We start from the raw sequence: 17796 nt of genomic DNA, 5'->3' as shown, positions 1-17796 counted from the left end.
GTATTCTAGGTTATTATCTAACTAGAGGGGTAAGATAACCTAACTAGCTAAGTAATTTTCATAAAGTAGGCCTCTTACCTAGTTAGGCTAGTGCGGTTAGGTAAGCCCCCTCCCCCTCTGGTCAGTTTACCCCCTAACTGACTGACATGAGATAGGTGTGCCGTTGGTTGGCACGGAGAGACACGTTGAGTTCAGGGGAGCAGGGGCAAATGGCCTGGGGTATGCGGGGTAGGGCTCATGGGGGTGGTCCTCCGGGGAAATGTGCGGCTCGGTGGTTCGGACTGCACTCCGCGTTCGGGGGCGAGACATACAGGGCGTGTCGGGCCAGAAGGGCCCAATGTGTTGGTCCATCGAGGACTTTGTGAGCGAGAGGCAACCGGAAATGTCTGAATGCGCATTGGGAATTGAGACAACGTGGACCATTTGCTCCTCAGAGACAGATGCGGCTGCAATTGCATCGTTGTCGACTCATGGATGATCCGATGGCATACGGCCGATGTCACGCTCCATTCAACCTAGTTCTGCATATTTCGCTGAATGCAGGGACCAGACTTTTAGAAGTCTAGACTTTCGCAAAAGCAACGTCCGCCGTGTGTGCATATCAGATCGGGTTTCACATTTTCTTCTCGGGAAGCAGGAGCCAAGTTTATCAACGAACCGCGGTGTTATCATTAACATCTGCGTGTGGTATCTAATGCGTAGTGAACTCTAGTTCAATCTAGTGGTATCTCAACAATGCGTAGAGCCCAACAGCCCTATCAAAGAGAAAAGAAAATGACACTTGGTATTATATCGTGCCCAACATGAGAAAGCCGACCAAATTGGTTCGGCAGGGGCATAAACTCGTAGCGATGCGCCATCGCTTGCGTTCGTCGCGCGGCCCCTGGCCGAGCAGCTGTAAAGATTTCCCTACCAGGGGGACCGGTCCAAATAAGCGTTTTAGATCTTCTCGGACTTCTCGACGTTCTGCGTCTCCTCGTCCTGGCGGGTCCAGATGCCGCCCTGGGCGCTGTTGACGGAGTCGCCGCTGCTGCCCTCGCCACGGTTCTCGCGGGTGGTAGCGCGGCCCTCGTTCTCCTTGACATCGTCGTAGTGGATGAGGAGCTCGCCGTTCTTGCCGTAGCGATGGGGCTCGGTGCGGGCGACGTCGACGACGGTGAAGGCACCCTTCCAGCCGCTGCCGGTCTTGGCGAAGATGGAGTCCATCTCCTCGAGGGAGCGGTAGGCGGTCTCGGGGAAGAAGAAGTAGACGCAGGGGACGATGAAGGCGTTGATGACGGCGAAGATGGTGTAGGTGTGGTGTGCGATGGTGTCGAAAGCGACGGGAGTGATCATGACAACCTGGTTCAGTTAGTATTGTGGCTCGAGAGGCAGATTTAGCAAGTAGACTTACCATGAAGTTGAAGATCCAGTTGGCGGAGGTGGAGAGGGCGTTGGCAGGGGCGCGAATGCGGAGGGGGACAATTTCGGCAGGGTAAAGCCAGGTCATGCCGAGCCAGCCAACGGCGAAGAAGGTGTTGAAAACGAAGAGGAAGACAATTCCCGCAATCTTAAAACCAAAGGCCTGCTGGGAGTTGACACCGGCCAGAATAGCCATGGTGACAGCCTGGCCAACGGCACCGAAGAGCATGAGCTTGCGACGGCCGACACGCTCAACGAGGAAGACAGCAGGCCAGGAAGCGATGAAGTACTCGGTACCGTTGAGAGCGGCGAGAAGGTGGGACATGAAGCGAGACATGCCGAGTCCAGAGTAGATAACAGCGGCGTAATAGGTAATGAGGTTGATACCGCAAATCTGCTGGAACATCTGGTTGACGTAGGCGATGACGGTGCGGTGGAAGTTGCGGTTCTTGTCCATGGTGAAGAGGTCGGCGAAGCTGCCCTTGGACATCTCCTCGACGGTCTCCTTCATGACCTTGTACTCGTTCTGGACGTAGTCATCATCCAGAGGCAAGTCGGCGATGGCAGCAATGACTTCCTTGGATTCCTCGTGGCGGTCCTTGAGAATGAGCCAGCGGGGAGACTCCGGGAGGTTCCAGACAAAGGCGAGAATGAAGATGCAGAAAGCGATCTGGAGTGCCAGAGGGAAACGCCATGCGACAGAGCCCGGAGCGAAAGACATGCCCAGATCGATCCAGTAGGAAATCATGATACCGCCGCTGATAAGGGCACCCTCAATCATGACCAGCTTACCACGCTTGTGAGCACTGCAGGTTTCTGATTGCCATGTCGGTACTGTTGATGTGTTGCCGCCGTTTCCGAGTCCAGTGATGATACGTCCGATGATGAAGTGGGGGAGAGTCATAGCAGAAGCCTGAAGAGCGGCGCCGATGATCATGATAGAGGTACCGAGGATAATCATGCGCTTGCGACCGAGGGGGTTACCAATGAAGATGGTGATGATGGCGCCGATAAAGCAGCCAAGGTTGTAGGAAGCGACGGCGATACCCTGGGCGGTAGCACGCTCGCTCTTGAGAGCTTTGGTAATGCCGACGGCTTCGGGGTCGATATCGGGAAACTGAGACTGGAAGGCGGGCAGGGTGAGAATACCACCAGTGACACCCTGGTCTGGAGGAGCAATGTCAGTATGTTGTCTCTGTGTCTGTGGAGGTGTAAGGCCTACCGTATCCGAAAAGCAGGAAATCACATCCGGCGATGATACTGATCGCCCAGTTGAGGCTCTTGCCTCGAAGGCCAAAGTAGTTACCCATCTTGAAGACTCTTTTCACAGCTAGCAGTGTCTGAATGTGGTATTACCAGACGGTGTCGCAAGCTGTTGGATGGTCGGTCTAGGAATGAATCCAGGTGCTCGGGCTGAGATGTTACAATGACAGGAAACTCCTCGAACGAAGCGGCGCGACACGTCCTTTTAGATGAAAATCGAGTTCTGCCGCTCCAGGGTAAAGATCGGCAACGTCAGCGTGCCAGAGGGAGTGAACTCTCTCCCACGTTGCAGTCGTACAATAACACATCCGACCTACTCGTGCCAGCCTCGGACCCTGGCGCCGTCTGTTTACACCCAACCCAAGAACCCCAGCCAACCAATCCCCAGCCGTCCCCCAAAGACATGCCCCGATTTCCCCCAATCCCCGTACGATCCAAGATCCCTATGGAGGGTCCCTCCTGGAGGTGGTGGAGTTGTCTCCGACCCGGAGGGGGAAGGGGGGTGAAAGAACTCCCCACCCTTGGGATCCACGGGGATGGGCAAGGTTGGAGGTACACCAAGCTGGTACGCGAGGGGGGAGGAGAAAGTTGGGAACGGGGGCATGTCGTCAGGCAGGCCAAGACGCCGGCACGAAAGACATGGGCCCGCGCTGGGCCAATACGGCACGAGGACGGGCGCAAGACGTTGCAATACGGTGGTCTCACCGCCGCGACGCGCCCGTGGAGAACTCCTCATGCCTCTCTTCTGCACGGCAGAATTCGGAGAGACACCGATGCGGTAAGAGAGCCAGGCAGAGTGCGCAAGCACGCATGATTCGCTATCCGACCGAAGAAGCGGAGCTGGAGGCTTCAATTGAGGACCCAGAAGAGCCGCAGCCATGTCCATTATCGTACATTATCGGTGGATCTGAGATGGAGATGCACTGGAGAAAACGACGTCATACCTGAAATCTCTGATAGAGACCGATAAGTAGTGCAGGCTGACGGGTACCTTTTCGGGGCACCTTTGTGCATGTTTGTATTAGTTAGGTTGCCTGTGTGCCATACAGTTACATCCAGTTGGTCCATCGGTTCATTGCAGTGGCCAGTCTGAGCGTTGAATACGCCGCCGTCGCCCACATATGCGAGTCAGGGGGCCCTGTGTGAACCCTGCGGCCACCCTGCCCTAGGTGGCTGTTAAAAGAAAGAAGCGCCGAGCCGACGAGGCTCTCGACACTACGAGGGACGCGGCAGGGTGGTAGCGTAGCCGCTGAGAGCGCTTGCAGCTGCGGATTCTGACTCTATGCCCATTTCGCGCGGCCATCTTTGCTGCCTCTCTTTGGCCCTGCTCGAGATTTAAGTTGGACCCAGCCGTGGGGAACGGCGACAGAACCAGGTTTCAAGTTGAAATACTCGCACGCGATTTGTCAACGTCGGCAGTTGTTGGTGACGACCTTTGACGAGGTGGATGGTGGTAGGTGGAGAGTATGACGTATTGGTTCGGACGAAATTAGTGTCGAGAAAGAGACGCACTGATTGTCACGATTGCTATGTTCTCAGCAGCTATTTTTGCAGACATTGTTAACATGAAGTTGAACGTCAGCTCGATGCCATGGCTCGTCAAAATGCTTGACTCGTAGCTAAGACAACGAGACCCAAATCGCCCAGAACGACAAGAGATATTGATGGAAACGGCTCACTTGGCCAAATTGCTTGTGTTTGGATCCGTCGTGGATTCTCATCCTTCGCTGTCTCTTGGAGACTCCAAAATATTTGCGGCTAACTGTGGGGTTTTTAGTGGGATCAGCATTCCGATCTAACCACTCCTAAGCAGTCCTAAGCAGTCCTAAGCAGTCGTCGGAATGACGTCGTCGGAGAAGGAGAATTTTCACCGGGCTCGGCATCTCCTAAAGCGGTAATCCGAGCAGGCGCGCGAGGCGACGCCCGGCGGCCAAGCCAATGATGAGCCGACTGAAACCTGCGACGAGGCTATTGAAACCCCAGAGCATTCCCCGATGGCTGGGGGATTACGGGCGGAAAACCCAGCCGGGTCAAGATTTGATGGCCGTTGGTTGGCCGTTGATGGCTGACCGTTCTATCCACAGCGTTGCCCGCATGAACCGGAGAACGACCAGTCAATCTCCTCCAAATCCAACATGAGCTGACTCGGGCCCGCAGCTGTTATGTTGGTTCAGTGACCTCTTTCTGCGCAAAAAGGCAATGAAGCCGACGTTTGGCCCCTTTGGCGCACAAAAATCAGCATCATTGAACCAGCATCATATGTAGGCTGACGTATTCGGACACTCGGCGGTTGATCCCCAGAGTCCGTCATCCTTGGTCTCTCAAGTCTCTAGCCACTGTGAGCTCTTTGGCGGTTTGCCATCATCACCAAAATTGGTCAAATGCGCGAGAGAGAAACAAAAACATTGCCGATCTCTTTACCAATGGCCTGGTTCATCCAGGACTGTCAAAGTGTCAAATTCCTGGCAGAACGTGGTTTCCATGTTTTCGCTTAGGCATTAATTTGCGTCTGTTGATAAACAAAAAGTCTCGTCTTGTGAAGAGATCTTCATCACTTCGTATCCTATCAGGCATCGACCATCGACCGAACGAGGCAAGACCCTGAGTCCCTGACTCTTGGACGGTTGTCTGAGCCGGTTGGACTCCACATCTCAGGCGAGTGATGCCTGACGCGAGGATAAACCGGGCCCACGTCCAATGTCTCTGAGAGGCACAGGAACAATGGGAGGGATAAATGATAGAGCAAAAGAGAGAGACGTCCATCGGAGGAAGGCAACACCGAGGTTGCTGGCTTTCAACTGGCCAGAGACCGGTCTCGCATGATGCATGTTTGTGATGGTGATGGGATTTGAACACATGAGCCATTCTCCACCGGGAAACCCGAGCAAATTGTTAAGACTGACAGGAAGTTGGTGCCAGACCATCGGCTCGACCCTCAACGCCGTTGGTGTGTACCGGTGCCGGCTGTGGGAGGAGGCGGAAAGGAACGGCCAACGGGATGCCATCGCCAAGCGGCAAGGCCATCGCCGGTCCGGAAAATTCTGCATCCTCGGCCCCACACCGAGCCACCAAGTTTTATGAAGTTCGGGTGGAGTCCGAATCCTTGTCCAGAGCCCTAAAGTTGCTCCAAGCTCCTGAGGCAGCCAACGTTGGAGTTTGACTGGAGTCTGGAGATGAGGAGGACGCGGCAGACGCGAATGCGGGAGGACTTGGAGCCTCAGGCGCGAAATGAAAGGTGGACAACTCCAGTCTCCTACAGACGACAACGAACCTGTGGTCCTTCGTCACCTCCGACACAATGGAGCCGACGGCAGACGGTCTGCCCACGAACCACTTAAGTTGAGCACGCTGGGGAACCATCATGTGACAGAGTGGCAAGCTGCCTAAACTGACCTCCAAACTGCATCTGTATGGACGGGCTTTCGTCGGCCCTACAGGCGTTATCTGGATGCGCCAAAAGCCTCACTTCTGCAGTCACTTCTGCGGTCTGCATGTAGAATCGCGGGGCTTGCGGGCGCCGCGCGGGCGGCAATGGCGTGCGCCTGGCTAGGGGTTGTTTTTCTCGCCCAAAGCGATGACGTCTGTGGTCGGCCCGTCCCACTTTGTCGGTTTTGAGCCGGGCGGACGATTTGATCGTATTCTTGGTCCCGGGAGGCAATGCGATTGTGGCGTCGGAAGCAGGCCGAGGTGACCGTTGATATCCGTAGTTATTGTTGCCTTGAAAACAACTCGTCTTTGACTGGTCGTCAATCGAAGAGCCTCTTGTTTCACCCAGGGATAATTAGCACGGAATTTACTCCGGGTGGCAAAGTTGACCGCCCCCTTGGTAACAAGGCCTCAGCTGATATGCCTCACCGCAATGCTGTCGAGATAACAGTCGTCAATTGCGCGCGTAGCACAAAATCGTTTCGCAAGGTCTTCTTTCCTATCCAGCGCCATTTCAGTCTGAGAGGCGCCATTTGCTCGTCAGATAGAGTGGTCGTTATTGGACAAGCATGTCACGCTTGTAGCTCGCTACTAATACTACTATCAGTTTGACTGTACCTTCTTAGACTGGATACTCATGTAAGCACCCTGATCGACATGTTCTCTCGTGGTTCTCCTTTGAAAAAGGTTGAAGTCGAGACCATTCGCAGCTCCAACAAAGACGACCCGTTGTTCGGAGCTCCCCGCCTACGGCACGCACCGGCCAAGGTCCCGTTGAATAAAGCTATTGCGGGTCCTCCACACCGACGTCACCGAGTTCTTTTCGGCATCGTGGGTGCACGCCTTGGCTCATTGAGTGGAGTTTAAAACTCCCACTTCATGGCCTCGTAATTTGTGAAGGAAGCAGTCCAGGGCTACGTCACCAAGAAGGAGGCGTAAAGCACTGGACTTCCAGCTTTGGCGTACGGCAGTTGCTCGACAAGGTAATTCATAGTATGAACTGTCAAATGTCAAAACCTCCATCAAAAAAGTTGAGAGATCATGAATAGCGAAATTTATCGACACAGGATTATGGCTTTGCTATACCACCAACCTGTAGTAGTATGCCCTGCGTTAAAGAGGAGATCTGATTTCATCAAAGTCGCTCTTCAGTCTCTGATGTTGTCCGCGCTTGTTATGATTCTTGGAATGCCTTTAACACAGTTCAAATTAATTTTTCTATAAACTTTATAACGGTATAAAGTCATCAATCGGCGACGGACGGTCCAGCAATTACCATGTTAACAACGCTGCCAAAGAGACAGTCAGACGAAAGGTCATAAATATAGTTCATCTTTACTTGGGTGGCTAGCGAGGATGGCAGACCAAGAGGCGTTATGAATAGCGTCTTGCTATTCGGGAGGATACTTCTAGCTAACTGGGAAAACAATTATTATACTACGTCTAGTAGTTTGTATTTTATCACTAATTTACTACGCATATTGTCCCTATTGTCCCAATCGTCCTCGTAGTTCTTGGATGTCGCAAGCAGCTTTGTTGAGCGGGCGAGTCCAGAATTAATGTAAGCTCAAAACCTCATACAACATATGTTCTCCGGGAATTGTGCGGTTGGTTGCAACATGATGACTTCCTCAATCATGTGCGTGTCCACCAAATGCGTTGTAGCCTCATGCTTTGCCCAATCCGCCGTTTGAGCACAGGTCTTGGCGTATCTCCAAGGCTGGTCGTCCTTCTAGTCTGTGGCACCAGTGTCGCCTGGGTTCAACCTTTTGTTGAAGATATTTACGGAATTTTCTAGGCTACCCTTGAAGTCCAAGGCAATTGCTAGAGGATGAAGCCTGCCATTGTCGTGGAGCTGAAGATGACAATCCGCGCACAGGCGTAACGAATCGAGCGTTGGCCACAGGGTATGAAAACCTGGCTGCAAAACATGTCTTCTTCACTGACTTGCATAGCTTTGCGGAAGTAGGAATAATCTGGCGCAAGAAAATCCTTCGTCTGGGACAGTAAATCCATCATGTTTTGTAACCCTTGCTTGCCTGCTTCATTGGCAAAAGCTTTGATGATCTCGGTGGAAGCCTTTGTAATGGTTGACGGATTGACACCACTTAGAAGCTGCTGAGCGAATCGGGCATCAGAGTACCAGTCTAAAGGGTTACCAAGGTTCTCGCCATCCATGATATACGTTTTCGGCCTCGGGTTGCTTCGATTGTATTCTTCGCATTTAAGAATGGTCGGCCCCGCAAAAGGTGCACCCTCCATGGCGATGTCGGCGGGAACAAGTTGGGTAAAAGCTTGTGCCACGGCATTAATATAATCCCTATAGTCCTTGTTGAAATTTGGTATTTGGTTCATATCCAGCTGGTATTTTTCAAGGTCATCGTGTAGCTTCTGAGGGAGTTCCAGGTGAGGAGGATAGCTGTCTGCAGGGTTGCTCCATATGCAGACTGCCTGTTTGTCTGCAAGTTCTCTCTTGACAGGAAAAGGGGCATCGACGCCCCTCGCCGCAAATGAAGATGTTGCACTTTGATCAAGTCAGTATATGAGGTCCAGGTATTGGAACTTTAGGATCAGCTTATGATTCTTCGAGGATTCTGTACATTTCTTTCAATGGCAACTAAGTTCCTTGGTAGGTCCCCTTCTCAAGACCTTGATCTGCAACAAGAGATCCATCAGTTTCACCGTTCGCATCCGGTCTCAAGGCAATACGCTGCCTCTGGAGTTCGTTCAAGAACACTCCCCTGTCCCAGACGTCCATAGGAGCGTCCTCGACCTGGTTCGGGATTTCAGAGTTGAGAATATCTCGATATCGTGCAAAGTGGGGATCTGGCCCACAGCACCGAGCATGGACTGGGTGGTAGCTGACATTGTGAATAGTAGATTGTGGAAAATTTGTTGAAGTAAGCTGAGTATGATTATCAATCGAGCACGATTGTCATGAAGAAGTAGATAATAGCTCAAAATCTGGCTGCTGGCTTGAATTCTATAATCATAAGGTATGCTTGTAGGTGTTCACAAATGAGCCATTTGGTAATTTGCAATCCAATTTGGAGGCTTCCGTTGTGTTCAGACTTGGTAGTCAGCAGCGAAAGGCTTCCGAACTGCGCCATGTTCGATTTCTGTGACCACTTTCCTTCTTGAACAGGAAGTCAATACGTGACCGAATATAAGCATACTTTCGATAGTTCTGTTTTGGCTCTAAAGTCACCAAACGAGCTGTAAAATTCCATTATTTGATACTGGAGACAGGTCCTTTGGTAGTCACACTGCCTATGAACTGATAGCATGGTGTTTCCGTCAAGAGATCAAAACCTTGCATCATACGATCCAGTTCGTATCGACTCATTCGCCTTGCTCACATAGATACTACACATGATTTGATGTCTTGGCCGAGTAAGAGAGCATCGCGGCCGCAAGTTCTCTATTGCGATTGCAAGCAGGTCACTAGAGCGCCGTGTTCTAGAAACAGTCCAGCCGCAACAGCCTGGGCTTGGCGCAAACGGCCTAGACGACGGTCGTTTCGTGTGGCCTAAGTATGGAGAAATTTGCCGTGGTGGCAAAATTCCTCGACATAGGGGTTTTCTGGGTGCGTATGTCTTGGGAAACCCATCCTTTCGAGGGAGGTGGCCTATTTCGCATGCGGTCCAAATCACAACCCACGCGGGACGTTGGCGCGGCCCGTAGCGGGCGGTTCAGCCCGCCACACTCCTTGTAACCACCAAGCTCGGCATGCGATTCCACCCAACTAGCATGCTTTGGGACACACCCGGCGCTTGTTTGGTGCATGTCTTACTTCAGCCGTGGGACCGGAACTTAGGCATGGCCTGGCCAGACCCTGTTGTCACAGCTCTGCCACCTTCCAGTCCAATCACGATGCAAATGAAAGTCAGCGTACTCCAAGATGTCCTTCTAGATGTCTCAGCTGTTTGACCCGTTTTCGTCTATCTCGTCCCAGCAGGCTGTTCCCAGGGAGGGCTCTGTCCAAATAATCACAGATTTGATAGCCGAAGACCTCATAAGCAAACGCTCAAGGGCCACCTGTCGACTCAAGTGCCGAGACCATCGCACAAAATTCATCAAGTGTGTGATTGAGGCGCCTTTGGTGAAGATCTTGGAAAAAGGAATGGGCGAATTGAAGTCTCCTGGACTGACGAAACCGTGAAAACCCCAAACTTCAGATCCCAGATCGATAAGCCGGCTTGCTCTAGGCATCTTCGCCCGAGATAGGTTTTGTTTCGAGATGTAGCGAGAATGAACTTGATCTATGGCTGGGTGTTCGACACGCCACGGCGGCCTTAGCCTTTCCAAATCCCCTTAGATGAGGGTAACTTGATCCACGCAACCAGAGCTGGAAGTATTGTGGCTGCTGGTGTCAAAATGCACCTCACCCTGCTAGGTTTGAGTACCTACCGGTTTCAAATTTTCTGTAACGCACGCCTAGCCTTTCGATCTCTAGTTGGAAAGACATGTGGACATGGCTGATCATGCAGAGAAGAACACATCGTGTATTTAAATGCCCTATGCTGTACTTTTGTTGAATAGTAATAAACCAGCTTCTACCAGCAGCCTCCTGTTTAGCTACCACCTTATTCTCAAGTCTGAACTTCAGAAAATCTTTCCGTCATGTCCACCCAAACCATTACCTCAACCACCGAAAACGGAGTATCGGTCACTACCGACCAGCTTCCACAAGACCTCATCAATGCGATGCAAACCTTGTTCGGCAAGCACCAAGGTTATCGCACTAGTATGTAAATCCATCCTCCTGATGAACTCCCATCCTGACCATTTCCTTCATCATAGCCCATGCCAAGGGTCTTCTTGTTGAAGGAGTTTTCAAGCCCACGGAGGAGGCAAAGACTCTTTCGACAGCAGCCCATTTCAACAATCCCTCAACTCCAGTCATCGCTCGCTTCTCGGTCGGCGGGGGCTTGCCTAAAATCGCCGACTTCGATCCTAGAGCCACTCCCAAAGGTATTGCAGTTCGATTCCAGGTCGATGAGAACACGCATACCGACCTGATCTCACATTCGTTCAATGGCTTCGCTGTCAGGACCGGAGAAGACTTTTTGGCTTTTCTTAAGGTCTTCACGGCCTTTGGTGTTACGCAAGATGCTCTTGAAAAAGCACAGAAGAAGGGCGGAGATACCTCCAAGGAACAGGCAGCATTCAACCAAGCTCAGCAGATGTTTGGCGCATTTCTCGCCATTCACCCATCCGCTGCCCAATTCGTCAAAGGGGCGAAGCCAAACCCCTACAACTATGGTACCTTGCAGTACTATGAAGTCAATACTCATGTTCTCACCAACGTCGACGGCAAAGTCAGTAACGTCCGTTACAGACTGGAGCCCGCAGATGGAGAGTTTCTCTACACCGACGATCAGTTGAAGGACCTGGCGCCCAGCTACCTAGAGGATGATCTTCAGCAAAGATTTCCGGAGAAGCCCATTTTTTTCACTATCAAGGCTCATATCGCGGACCCTAACGATGTTTTGGATGACGCCACGGTGCCATACAAGAGCACAACATTTGTCCCGGTCGGGACACTGGAAATCAACAAGGTCTGCGATGACAACGTTGAGAGGCAGCAGCAGATTGCATTCAGCCCCACTCCAGAGAAGGGCGGTATTCAAGGCATTATGTCTTCCCAGGATCCTCTCATTCAAGTCCGCAAGGGAGTGTACTGGATCAGCGCTGACCAACGCAGACATGAGAAGCAAACCGAGACTACGGAGTTTGAAGAGGAAAACTAGTTACTGTATGAGTCTATGGTTAGCTACCACCTTAGAGTTCATTCTCTGGGCAGAAAGAATTGAGAACCAGATTCCAGAAGATGAGTAACACTGAAGACAAGTGGGAATGTATGACAACGAAAGCCTGAAGGGGATATCGGTTATACCTGCATAATTTCCCGAGCAGCTTCCACAATCTCCTGAGTGATATCTTCGACCTTCCTTTCGATATCAACTCGCAGTACTGTTTCTTCGCCTAGATAACCCCGTGCGGCTTTGGGGCGGGGAATCGAGCCAAAAGTCGTCATTACCCTGGGATCCAAGGGCTTCAATACGGGAAGCTCCTCCTCCTCCTCGTATAGAGGAACAAAGAGAACCCCGATGCCATATTCTTCCACGGTCTTTCTTATTGAGTGTTTGTGCCATGTCTCTAGCTCGGGGTGTGTGACGACCATCAAGGCAGGGTTTGACTTGCGCCCGATCTCATCCCCAAGCGGAGTAGACATGACAGGCTTATTGACATATTTTGTGGTTGAAGGAACTGAAGACATGAAGCTTCTCGCGATGCTGGAAGTCGAAGCAGCATCCGAAGTAGTGGATGCGATAGAACTGAAGGAGCCTCGCCGACTCGACGATGTCGATGTTGTCCCACCAAAGCCAGAGAAGCCTTCATTGGCAGGCCGGGACTCTTCGGGGAACAAAAAACCCGTTCTGGTCATCTTGGAAAGCCACATGCGCTCATATCGCACCTCATTCGGTCGGACAGCTTCGTCATAGCCGTCAGCTCCCGAAGAGCCTCTCGACATGCCTACTGTGGCGGCTTTGGCTGACGTCTCATGCAAGCTATCGCCTTGAAAGAGAGGACAGGATAGTGCAGTAGCGACTGACTTGGCGATCTGAACCTTGCCTGCCACCGATGTCGAAGCTGTGATGAGAATGATGTACTTTGATGGTTTGGTATTCTCCTGAAGCTCTGTCTCCGGTTTATCGGGGAGACGATGGAGCATCGCCTGCGGCGTTGGTGGACGAATCGGATAGTCAGACATCCTGCACACGCCGAAATATGGTCGCTGTTTTTGTAGTATTACGGGAAGAAGATTGTTCGGTTGACCTGACGCTCATCGTTTGACGGCCGCTACCCCGCTTTGTGTGGCTTCAGGCTACCGGATCCTTCGTGGATATTTGGCCGAATCACATGCCACCAGAGTCATCCCATGGCTTCTCTTAAAAAGATTTTCGCGTGATTATCTGTACCAAAGTTTTATTCAATTACATCTTCAGCTATCCGCCTATGTCTTCTGGTACGTGTACCGCGGCCCTAATGAACTCATCACCCTTAATTCCCGTGGTTTGACGTAGAATGGTTCTGTCGCGTCGAAATACTCGTTGTAGTAGTCTTTTGTCATTTGGTGCTTTTCGGCTCAATCAACAGCTGGAAAGTTGAGGGAATATCGAATCATCTCACCTTCATAATCCAGTCTACGGGCTCAGACCTTGTGATGCTTTAGCCCCGACTCAGACAAACACCACCATCAGCACCATAGGCCACTCACCACTTTTCAATCCAAGTAATCGTCCCGGGCGAATCGTGCACTTGATACATCTCAAAGTTCATCAACTCGGGCTCCCTTTTCATCCTCTCTATCGTCGGCTCGGCGGCTTCTAGGAACCTCGCTACGTCCCTGGGCCGGACGTGAACCGTTACGTGGAAAACCGTCGACATCGTAACTTGAATACAGGCTGCGATCCGATGAAGTCGATTGTTTTGTCAGACGAAAGACGTCGTCAAAGCTGCGGAGCTATGATCCCGGGGACCGCAAGCTTTATGTGGCACGCAATAACAGTCGCCCCGCACGTCCGAGGTCAAGCCCAACGGTAGCTCAGAGGCTGAAACGTCTGATGTCCGACCAGCTCCGAAAGATGTCTTGCCGGAATTCCGGACGTGCACTGGCGTTGACTTGCGTGATGTCATCCCACCATTGTCTACGGAGTCAAGGCACAGACAAGTTGTTTAACTTTTGATTGGCTATGGAGAAGTATGTGATAGAGGTGCTCCTACAGTTGATCAACGCGCTGAATCCGATGGAGCAACCTCTGAATGTGACACCCGATGCTTCTCTGCGCTGTCTTCGTTCCACATCCTTCGGTCCTCTCGCTTCGAAGCGAGCCACGCAAAGAAGAGTATGATGGTAGAGACCAGCAAGACACCGCACGCAAGTGCCAGTGTTACAACACAAGGCCCATAATACGTTTCCAATTGCCAGTCAGTCCGCGTCCTGCTCGTAGAACTGCCCACCCACACAAGGGACCGTGCCGGCGTGTCTTTTCGTATCTTTTCGCAAAACCCAAATACACAGCCCACAGCGGCAACGGTGAAGATGAAAGACAAGACGGAGAAAGCGATGGAGGCGAGGTTGATGATTCGATTGCGTCTGATCAGCCATGCTATGGCCAGGATCATCGCCACACCAGTCGTGGCTATTGCAACAGCCGGAAGGACGAATCCCAAGGTCAAGTCTCTCTCGCCGCCGGCCGTGCTCACGTAATAAGGATATGGATCCAGACCGCGCATGACCACGGCGGGGTTGTAGCCTGATGTGCCGTTGACTCTGACACAGCCTTCGGGGTGCGTTTCCCTGTTCGCAAGTTAGTCGTTCGGCCTGTTCATATTCAAAAGCAGGTCTACTCGTCCCGTGGCTACTTACCACTCTTCACTCGTATATTGACACCAGCCCCAGAGCCCGAATTGCACCCTGATCTCTCGGTCGGTCACTCCTCTACCAGCCCTGTGAGCATCCACAGTGAGAAGAGGCAGGCTGGTGTTTGGAATGGACGCGCAGGTGACAATGAGGAGGGCGAATGCCACAAGCAAAGTCGAGGCACCGACCGCAGTCAACAGTCGAGCACCCATGATGATCAATTGAAGCGAGGGTTGTTGAGAGAAGACTCGTAGGTACTGCTGGTCCTCTAGCGTTTTTGTAAGTGGTATTTTCTTCGTTGTTTTAGAGCGGAATTTCGAATAAGACTGAACGACTAGAATCCCATGTGAGCTTTATACAGGCAAAACGGATCGACAGGGTAAGGCTCGTTGGCAACTCTGAGTCCTCAATGCCATATGAGCAGGGCGAGATCGTTGCTACGATGGCGTGATGTGATGTCGCTCTTCTCTTGCAAACGGGCGTTGTCTATGCCTTATGTCTAAGAATCTGACGTCAATTCACGCTGGGCGCGAATCCGTGACCCAATCAGTTATGGGTAATAGGATTCAAGGTGATTGATCGTCGGCTGTCAGCATTTCGTCTTGGCAGTGTTGCCTCAAAAACATTAGAAACTGCGCCGCACATCGGCTTTTGCCTCTCAGTCTGGAATGATTCCTTTCAGCCCTCCAGCCACGTGCGGTATCGATCAATTGGCCTCGGGCGAAAATCCAGCACCCGCCAAGACCAACGCACGTCATCATCAGGCACGTACAGATGTACGAAGTACTTTGGACATGATCAAATAGTTTTTCTTTTTGTCGTATGTATCAGACTGGTGAAAAATGTGTACTCAAAATCTTGAATTTCTACGGACTCGCTACATAGTATAGCAACCACGGGGTATCTTTCTGTGTTTCTCTCCTACGCCGACATAGCAGGTCGTGTCTGCTCATCAACAACCTCCCTGAAGATCTGGTTCTTCTTCGCCACATCAGCAGTACCACTGCGGTCGCCAAAGACCTCGTCCATCTGCTCCAGGGTTCGGCCAGCAGTCTCGGGAACCAACCACCAGACCCAGACGAAGGACAGCAAGCAGAAGACGGCGAAGAAGATGTAGGCTCCGAAGCCGGTGTTCTGGACGAGGGGAGGAGTGATGAGACCGATGATGAAGTTGTTGATCCAGTCTGGATGATTGTTAATTTCTGAAGAACGGTAAAACCTCGTGTCGCGGACAACTTACTGGAGCAAGTGGAAAGGGCAACACCCTTGGCACGTAGAGACGACGGGAAGACCTCAGAAGGCATGGCCCAGGGGACAGGTCCCCAGGAAGCGCCGAAGCTGAGCATGTAAATCATCAGGAAGGTGACACTGACCCAGCCCTGGGTCTGGTAGCTCGGCCAGTCGTGCGAGTAGACACCCACGAGCGCGGCGATGATCGTGTGGGACATGAACATGAGAGCACTGCCGATAAGCAGGATGGAGCGACGTCCGAAGCGGTCCATGGTCCACAGACTGGGGATGACACCAACCAGCTGGACACAGTTGAGAACACCGGACATGATGAGCTGCATGTTGCTGTCGAGTCCCATGGTCGCGAAGAGGGTCGGGGAGTAGTAGATCAACGCGTTGATACCGACGAATTGTTGGAAGAACTGTGTCCAGTGTCAGTATTCATAGTACTGAATTTCTTCTTCCTGTGTTTCAGGACGGTGGTGGGGAACTTAGGGACTCACCATCAGCAAAACTCCGACTTGAGTGCGCTTCCAGCAGCCAGCCTTGAAGCAGTCGGTCCACGAGGCGACCTCCAGCTTCAAGCTGCTTCCAAGGTCGTTGTTTCCAACGAGGGTCGGGTGGCGCTCAGCGGAAACGGAGGTCTGGAAGCGGGCCTCGGCGATGATCTCCATCCACTCGCGGCGGACACGAGGGTCGGTGTCGGGCAGCGTGCGGAGCTTGGAGAGGTTGTGGAGAGCCTCCTCTTCGCGGCCCTTCGACGCCAGCCATCGGGGAGAGTATGGGAGGAAGATGGCACCGAAGCCGAGGAGAAGGCCGGGGAGAATCTGGATGAGGAAGGGGAGTTGCCATGACCAGTGATTCGGGATGCTCTTGGTTCCGTCTGTAGTGCATAAGTTAGAATGGCTGACAAGGTTGAGTTTCTCGTGGTGCTTACAGGTAATCCAGAATGAGATAACGATGCCGACGACAATCGAGAGCTGCTCAAAGACCAAGAGGGAGCCACGAATCTCGGGAGGCGAGATTTCAGAGATGTATAGAGGGACAACCATCGACAACCTAAATCAGTTAGTCTGTGAAGATCAATTAACGAAGACCGTAAAACTCACATGCCGATGCCCAACCCTCCGATGAAGCGACCACCAACCAGCATGTCGTAGTTGAGCGCAGAAGTCTGGATAGCGGAACCAATCGTGAAGACGACAACAGCAACCATGATAGAGCGCTTGCGAGAGATCCAGTCGGCGATCCAGCCCTGGTTGAGCGCACCGATGAAAGCGCCAAGGGTGATCATGGCCGTCATCAGACCCTTCTTGAAGCCAGAGCCGGCGGCGTGATCGGAGACTTCGGGGAATCGCTCGAGGAACTGTTCCATGACCAATGTGACCGAAATGACACCTTGGTCGTATCCGAAGAGTAGACCTCCAATCGCCGAGAAGGCTGCGCAGAGGGCTACATAGTGGGAGGAGAAGATTCCGCGAAATCCTACGTCGAAAGTGAGCGCGAGTTTGGGAGTTTAGTAGGTGATGTTTGCGTACCAGAGGGTCCGTAGGGATCGAGAGCATCATCGGAGAGAACTGTCTCTTGCTGCTCGGTCGAGGCGCCGAACTTGGTCGACGACTTTTCCAAGTCGGAGGCTGATGCCGGTCGATGAGCCATGATGAACCGCGTGTATACCGTATGAGTCTGAAAAGAGATTTGTTAGTTCATGACATTCTGACGTGGTGTTGATGTGAAACGGATGCCTGACTAAGCTGGGCAACGCCTAGGAGGGAGACCGGATTGGGATGAACTCACTTTGGGTAGTGTTGATATGCAACCCTGCGAGCTGGGACCAAGTAAAGGGGAAGAATGAAAAAGCTCAATCCAGTCTGTGAACCGGAATCAAGTACGGGGGGTATCAAACTATGTTGGTGAGAAGGAGCTTGGGTCGCACTCGACTGAAGTCTCAAGAACGCAACATGATTCACAAAACATGGCACGACGAAGTCTTTATAGACTTTTCCGCTGGACCTCGCGTTCTCCCCTTCCTTTCCCCAAATTCC

The 17796-nt window shown here is 52.1% G+C and overlaps 5 protein-coding genes across 5 annotated transcripts; 1 reads left to right on the top strand and 4 right to left on the bottom strand.

The window, feature by feature from the left end:
* Positions 1-939: 939 nt before the first annotated feature.
* Positions 940-2741, bottom strand: GCG54_00010486 (Sugar transporter STL1; the record flags this gene model as incomplete). The annotated part of the gene is made up of 3 exons (XM_045410409.1): positions 940-1341; positions 1394-2568; positions 2624-2741. Coding segments are annotated over 3 exons (1695 nt in total), but the record flags the coding sequence as incomplete, so codon positions are not given.
* A 4916-nt stretch (positions 2742-7657) lies between these two features.
* GCG54_00010485 (uncharacterized protein) lies at positions 7658-8958 on the bottom strand (the record flags this gene model as incomplete). The annotated part of the gene is given in 5 exon segments (XM_045410408.1): positions 7658-7822; positions 7877-8011; positions 8038-8614; positions 8709-8916; positions 8931-8958. 5 exon segments carry the CDS (start codon positions 8956-8958, stop codon positions 7658-7660), a joined length of 1113 nt encoding a protein of 370 aa, XP_045264367.1.
* A 1755-nt stretch (positions 8959-10713) lies between these two features.
* On the top strand, positions 10714-11843 carry GCG54_00010484 (uncharacterized protein; the record flags this gene model as incomplete). The annotated part of the gene is made up of 2 exons (XM_045410407.1): positions 10714-10837; positions 10894-11843. 2 exons carry the CDS (start codon positions 10714-10716, stop codon positions 11841-11843), a joined length of 1074 nt encoding a protein of 357 aa, XP_045264366.1.
* A 140-nt stretch (positions 11844-11983) lies between these two features.
* Positions 11984-14733, bottom strand: GCG54_00010483 (uncharacterized protein; the record flags this gene model as incomplete). Its single annotated transcript, XM_045410406.1, has 3 exons — positions 11984-12892; positions 14176-14458; positions 14528-14733. The coding sequence occupies 3 exons, from the start codon at positions 14731-14733 to the stop codon at positions 11984-11986; spliced, it is 1398 nt and encodes a 465-aa protein (XP_045264365.1).
* Positions 14734-15442: 709 nt separating this feature from the next.
* Positions 15443-17410, bottom strand: GCG54_00010482 (putative glucose transporter rco-3; the record flags this gene model as incomplete). The annotated part of the gene is made up of 6 exons (XM_045410405.1): positions 15443-15705; positions 15762-16173; positions 16255-16634; positions 16689-16810; positions 16861-17236; positions 17290-17410. 6 exons carry the CDS (start codon positions 17408-17410, stop codon positions 15443-15445), a joined length of 1674 nt encoding a protein of 557 aa, XP_045264364.1.
* Between the last annotated feature and the right edge of the window lie 386 nt (positions 17411-17796).

Source organism: Colletotrichum gloeosporioides (genome assembly GCF_011800055.1).
Source record: "Colletotrichum gloeosporioides strain Lc1 chromosome Unknown consensus_46, whole genome shotgun sequence".
NCBI classification, from domain to species: Eukaryota; Fungi; Ascomycota; class Sordariomycetes; order Glomerellales; family Glomerellaceae; genus Colletotrichum; species Colletotrichum gloeosporioides.
This window is presented reverse-complemented; position numbering and strand designations above follow the sequence as displayed.